Source organism: Oratosquilla oratoria, chromosome 26 (assembly GCF_046742065.1).
Source record: "Oratosquilla oratoria isolate Oo_2021 chromosome 26, ASM4674206v1, whole genome shotgun sequence".
In the NCBI taxonomy this organism is placed as follows: Eukaryota; Metazoa; Arthropoda; class Malacostraca; order Stomatopoda; family Squillidae; genus Oratosquilla; species Oratosquilla oratoria.
Window position 1 is genome coordinate 9,092,522 of NC_134802.1, and position 7,157 is coordinate 9,099,678.

The 7,157-nt window shown below is 42.7% G+C and overlaps 1 protein-coding gene across 1 annotated transcript; it reads left to right on the top strand.

Moving 5' to 3' along the window:
- The first annotated feature begins 5,620 nt into the window (after positions 1–5,620).
- Positions 5,621–6,733, top strand: LOC143039247 (uncharacterized). Its single transcript, XM_076209119.1, has one exon. It carries the CDS (start codon positions 5,621–5,623, stop codon positions 6,731–6,733), a length of 1,113 nt encoding a protein of 370 aa, XP_076065234.1.
- Positions 6,734–7,157: the final 424 nt, after the last annotated feature.

A 7,157-nucleotide genomic window follows, 5' to 3' on the forward strand; every position in this document is an offset into this window, starting at 1 on the left:
TTTTTTGGTGGAAGGTAAGTTGAGAGTGGAGGATAGATGGAGAAAGAGGAAAGGGACAAAAGGTAGGGAGGTGCTTAGAGTGAACTCTTTAAATGAAAAGAAAAAGGCGAAGGAGTACAAGAAGAAGCTGAAGGAGGAGTGGGAGGGAGTGAAGGATAGAGTAGAGCTAGGTGTGGAGGAGGAATGGGGATGGTTCAAGGAGGGAGTCACAAAGTGTGCAAAGATGGTGTGTGGAACAAGAAGGACAGGAGGAAATAGAAGGAAGGGTAGTGAATGGTGGGATGAGGAAACAAAGAAGGTTATAGAAGAGAAGAAGCGAGCTTTCACAGATTGGTTACAAAATAGGACGAGGGAGTCATATGAGAGGTACAAAGAACATAAAAGAGAAGTAAAGCAAAAGGTAAAGGAGGCAAAGAGGACAAGAGATGTGAAATGGGGTAAGAGTATGACAGAAATTTTTGAAAGTGATAAAAAGATGTTTTGGAAAGAAATTAAGAGAGGAAGAGGAGGCGAATCAAGTAGAGAAGAAAAGGTAAAAGGTGCAGATGGAGAGATGATAATGGAAGAGAAGGCAGTAAGGGGAACATGGCCATATAGGTAGTCGCTTGTTTGATTTTCTTGGTGACAATTACTTAATTCAGCATGTAAAAGAGCCCACAAGATATGGAAACTTACTCGATCTTTTGATCACTAGCCGCGAAAGCATGGTAACTGATGTAGAAGTCGGTGAATCTGTTGCAAATAGCGATCACAACCTAGTTAGATTCAAACTCCTAAACAATTTTAGAATAGATACTTGTGTTTCTAAAATACCCGATTTCAGTAAAGCTCAGTTCATAGAACTACGTCAGGAGCTTCAGCTTACAGATTGGGAGGCAAAATTAAACGAAAGGCCTGTAGATCAGATGTGGGAAATATTTCAAAATACGCTCACTAAGATGATTCAAACTTACATTCCTTTTAAGGACAGACGTCCAACAAATCAGGCTCGCCCAAAGTGGCTCGACAAAGAAACTGAAAAAAGTATTGCTAAAAAGAGACAGGCTTATAAAAAATATAAGTGCTCGGGTGTATCTAATGACTATGAAAGTTATGTATCAATACAGAGAGATTTAAAAAAGACAATAAGAAAAAGAAAACGACAATACGAAATGAACATCGCTGAGAAATCCAAAGAGAATCCCAAAGAATTCTATAGTTACATTAGAGATAAAAAGGTTGTTCGGAATCACATTGGTCCACTATTATCTGCTGACGGTCAACTTGAATATTCAAATGAAGGAATGTGTAATATCTTAAACAATTATTTTAGCTCGGTATTCGTAAACGAAACACCTCAAGGTGAATTCCAAACTGAAACCTGTGAAAAGTCTAGGGTAAACTTACTCGGTACGGTAAATATAACAAAAGAAAAAATTAAAAGGTGTATAGACAAACTCAAATTTAATAAAACACCAGGGCCTGACGGTTGGCATCCAAGAATCTTAAAGGAAATGAAAAATGAGATTGTTGTTCCATTAGAAATTATTTTCAAGAAATCCATCATATCCGGAGATGTCCCAAGAGAATGGAAGCTAGCTAACGTTACTCCCATATTCAAAAAAGGTGACAAAAAGAAACCAAATAACTATAGGCCTATAATTTTGACTTCAATCGTAGGAAAAATAATGGAAACTATCATCAGAGATGCTATCGAACATAATTTAGAAAGTAACCGTTTGATAAATGATAGCCAGCATGGTTTCAGACGGAAACGTTCTTGCGTGACTAACTTACTCGAATTCTACAACACAGTTATCTCGAATTATGACAAAAGAAACAATATAGATTTAGTATATCTAGACTTTGCAAAAGCTTTTGATACCGTCCCACACGAAAGACTACTTACTAAATTAGCTTTGCATGGAACCTATTAGGTTGGACTAGTAATTGGTTGAATGATCGAAAACAGAGAGTTGTTTTAAATGGACAAACTTCTGGATGGAAAAGTGTTGCAAGTGGAGTTCCTCAGGGTTCCGTTCTTGGGCCACTTCTATTCATAGTATATATAAATGATATAGACCATGGACTAAAATCTACTGTTTCCAAATTTGCTGATGATACAAAACTGTGCGGAGTGGCAAATGATCACTCAAACCAATTAGATATTCAAGAAGATTTAGATAAATTACAGCAATGGTCTGAAAAGTGGCTAATGAAATTTAACACAAGTAAATGCAAGGTAATGCACATAGGTAAAAATAACAGTAAGTACGATTACAAGTTATTTGGAAATTCGTTAACAAAAGTGGATAGTGAAAAAGATCTCGGCGTAATTATCAGTAACGACCTCAAATCATCCAAGCAGTGTATTTCAGCCTCTGAGAAAGCAAATAAGATTCTAGGACTGATTGCGCGATCTTTTGATTTCAAAAGTCCATCACTCATTAACAAGCTATATAAATCGTTAGTTCGTCCACATTTGGAATATGCTGTTTCCGTATGGTCACCGAATCTCATTAAAGACATTGACAGATTGGAAAGAGTACAACGGCGAGCCACAAAACTGATTCCAAATATCAAAAATAAATCATACGAAAATCGACTAAAACATATGAATCTGTTTTCCCTAAAAAAGCGTAGACTCAGAGGTGACTTGATACAGGTCTTTAAAATTCTAAAGGGAATTGACAACATCAAAAGTGACAAAATTTTTACATTGAATGAGAATCAGACAAGAAACAATGGTCTCAAACTGTCCGGAAATAGATTCAATTTGGAAGTAGGTAGAAACAACTTTGCCAACCGTGTAGTTAATGAATGGAATAAACTTCCTGCACAGGTAGTGCAATGTAGTTCAGTTCAAAGCTTTAAGAATAATTTAGATAAATACCTAAGTAAGATGCTGTAATGATTATAATTTATCTTATATTATTTGTTTTTGTTTTGTTATCATTTGTCTGTCTGATTTTTATTTATTATTAGTTATATGTCAATTTATTATTATTTACTATTTACCTGTTTGTTTATTATCTAACTATACCTACGCCTTTGTAATGAGCAGAATATTTTAAGGAGTTGCTAAATGTGAAGGAGGATAGGGGGGGAAAGATAGCTGCAGTGGGAAATGCTAAGAAAATGACCGTGATGAGTGAGAAAAATGGATGAGAAATAAGGAAGGATGAAGTGAAGGCAGTTGTTAAGATGATGAAAGCAGGTAAGGCACCTGGTCTGGATGGATGCCATGCAGATTGTCTGAAAAAGGGAGGTACAGTGATGGTGGACTGGCTGGTGAGGTTATTTAATGTTTGCTGGAGAGAGGGTAGAGTGCCGAAGGAGTGGAGGAGTGCCTGTATAGTTCCACTTTACAAGGGAAAAGGGGACAAGTGTAAATGTAGTAGTTTCAGAGGGATTAGCTTGTTAAGTGTAGTTGGGAAGGCTTATGGGAGGATCTTGATTGAGAGGATTAGGAGAGGAACAGAAGGAGTAATTGGTGAGGAACAGTGTGTATTTAGGACGGGTAAAGGTTGTGTAGATCAGATTTTTGTGGCAAGACAGATATGTGAGAAAGCTATAGGAAAGGGGAAGGATGTTTTTTGGGTTTTTATGGATCTGGAAAAGGCTTACGACAGGGTAGACTGAAAGGCACTGTGGGAGGTTTTGCGGATTTACGGGATAGGATTAAAGCTTCTAGGAGCTGTCAAGAGTTTTTATGAGAGTAGTAGAGCTTGTGTCAGGATTAGAAATGGAGAGAGTGAGTGGTTCGAGGTAAAGGTGGGACTTCGTCAAGGATGCGTTATGTCACCCTGGCTGTTGAACCTATACATGGATGGGGTAGTGCGAGAGGTAAATGCAAGGGTAGTGGGTCAGGGATTGGAGATGGTTAAAGAAAATGGAGAGAAGTGGGAGGTGAGCCAGCTGTTGTTTGCGGACGATACTGCGCTTTTGGCAGGATCGGAGGAGGGATTGAGTAAGTTGGTGACAGAGTTTGGGAGAGTGTGTGATAGAAGAAAGCTGAAGATAAATGTGGGTAAAAGTAAGGTGATGAGATGTACAAGGGGTGCAAGTGGCAGTAGACTGGAAGTGAGCATTAAGGGAGAGCGACTGGAGGAAGTGGATAGTTTTAGATACTTGGGTGCGAATGTGGCAGGAAAAGGTGGAGTGAAGTTGAAGGTAGAATGTAGATTGAGAGAAGCGAATAAATGCCTCCTGGATGACCCGTCATCCAGGAGGTGCTAAGATAAGAGGGTGGAGGGGTGTGGAGTGTATTCAGGGATGGAATGGGTGGGAATGATTTTATGCCTTTTCCTTTTTGGCTACCTCCCTTGAAAGGGGAAAAAAGCCTTGGTATATGTATGTATGTACTAAAAATTATTGTTTTAGAGAAGTTTTAATAGAGATAGCTTTATAAGGTACTTCGTTGACCAATATAGAAAGTATGAATAATAAAAACACTTTAGAAGGTACTAGTAATGGTAACTTTAGAAATTACTAATAATGAGATCATTATATGCTAATAATAATGATAATTTCCTAAGGTAGTACATCATGGTCATAATAATGATAACTTTAGAAGGTACTAATAATGATAACTTAAGAAAGTACTAACAGTGAGATATTTTGAAAGTTCTAAAATGATACTCTATAGGTTACTGTAATGATAGCCTAGGGAATTATCAATAATAATAACAACTTTAGAAGTCACTAATGATAATGAAAATAATGAATTAGAAGGTACCAATAATAATAAATAATAAAGTCATAACTTTAATGACAATTTTAAAAGGTACTAATAATCATATTGACGTCGTCAGTTCACCATCGGTGAAAGATAAGTGTGCAGCCCTCAAGACTGCCTTGAGGAAACACTACGCCAGGCCCGATAACGAGCTGTACAAGGAAATCCAGTACAACGAACTCAGAAACGACCGACCATCACAACTCTTCAGGAGAATTGCCACCCTTAACGCACGGGCAAAGGTGCAATTGCCCAAGGAACTCCTCCGGTCATTACACCTCGCTAAGATGCCGGAGGTCCTGCATTTAAATCTGGAAGCCCTAGCCGCCGACAAGGACGACGACGCCTACTGCTCCATCGCCACAGGATGTACCAGCCCTATAGGTCCTTATAGGCTACGACACACGCCACGCTCTCTGTGAGGAGTATTATTTACAGTGACGATGCGATACATAATATAAGTGAAGTGCGCAGTGAGAAACCAGATGCTAGTGATCGCGGGATTCACGGTTACAACCCTCCAACCAGCTGTCCCTCAGACATTAGTGCAGTGAGAAAAAACACGCTTACATCGTACAATGCCGAGGATCAAAGTGTGCAGCAGCTACGGCGGGAAATCCCCGACATGAAGAAATTGCTGAGTCTGTTTATGGACGAAAAGGAATGCCATCAAACACCACGAACCACCGTCCCGGGACAGGATAGTGGCCCCTGCTGGTACCATACCCGTTTCGGCAACAAGGCGCTCAAGTGTACACAACCTTGTAGCTGATCGGGAAACTCCAGACGCGGGGGTCGGTAAGCACTCCCTCCCCCGCTAACCATGCCCACACCCTCCTCTCAGTGCGCGATAGTCAAACTGGCCTATCGTTCCTGGTGGACACTGGCTCAACCGTCAGCATCATGCCTCCGACGGGGGACCTAAGCCAAGGTACAAGCCTTCCGTCGTACGACCTGCTTGCAGCTAACGGTACACCCATCGCCACGTACGGCAGCCACTACAGCGTCTTGGACCTCCAGAATGGCAAGTCCTCTTGGACCTTCGTTATCACAGATGTCCGCCAACCCATTCTTGGCTACGACTTCCTACAATACTACAAAATGGCAGTCGGCGCCAAGGATAACTGCTTGTACCATGCAACAAGACGCATACCAGGAACTACCACCAACGCCTCTTCTCCTAAAGTATCTTCCTTTCAACCAGCTGGCGAATACACACGCATCCTGCAAGATTTTCCTCAGCTGACGTCTCCACGCAAGGTCACCACTACCCGCCCCCACAACATTGTGCATCACATTCAGAGAAGTTGGTCACCGCCAAACAAGAATTCCAAGACCTCCTTGACCAAGGCATCATCCGCCTATCGGAGAGTGCGTGGTCATCGCCACTCCACATGGTCCCCAAGACACCTCCACCTCCCAACCAGTGGCTGGTCTGCGGTGACTATCGCCAACTTAACCGCATCACAAAGGCCGACCGCTATCCCATCCCGCACTCCCAAGATTTCCATTTCAAGCTCTCCGGGAAGCAAGTCTTCTCCAAGATCAACCTGGTTAGGGCGGCGTTCCACCAGATTCCTGTGGTACCAGAGGACATCCAGAAGACAGCAATCGCCACGCCGTTCGTTTGGCCTGCATAATGCTGCCCAGACGTTCCAGCGGTTTATGGACCACGCCCTCAGAGACTTCAACCTAGTCACCGTCTACATCGATGATATATTGGTGGCCTCGGACAATCACGACCACCACCGCCAACACCCCCGCCTTCTCTTCCGCCGACTGCAAGAGTATGGCCTCCGTACCCACCTGTCTAAATGCCTCGTAGGAGTGTCATCGCTCGATTTCTTCGGACATCGCATCTCAACAGCAGGCCTGTACCCTCTCCCTCAGAAGGCCACTGGCCACCATCATAGACTTCCCACAGCCAACATCCGTCAAGATAATGCGCCAATTCCTAGGGATTGTCAACTACTATCAGATTCATCCCCGATGCAGCCGCCAAACTCGCACTACTGAACGACCTCACCAAGAACCGTTCCAAGCGGTCAGTCGGACCCGTGAAATGGTCTCCTGAAGTTACCCAAGCATTTGGGCAGGTCAAGGCTGCTATTGTACAGGCTGCCCGCCTGTCCTACCCAGTGGCCCACGCCCCCAACGTCCTTACCACCGATGCCTCCTTCACAGCGATAGGCGCAGTCCTCCAGCAGAGGGTCAACATACAGCTCCAGCCGATTGCATTCTTCTCCAAACGACTGGATCCTTCCCAAATACGCTATAGTGCATTCGACAGGGAGCTTCTGGCCACATTTTCAGCCGTGAAGCACTTCCTCTATTTCTTAGGAGGCCGGACATTTACCATCCTTACCGACCACAAACTGCTCACCCATGCACTGGACAGGATCTCCGACCACCACTGACCAAGTCTCTCGGCAACTGTCAT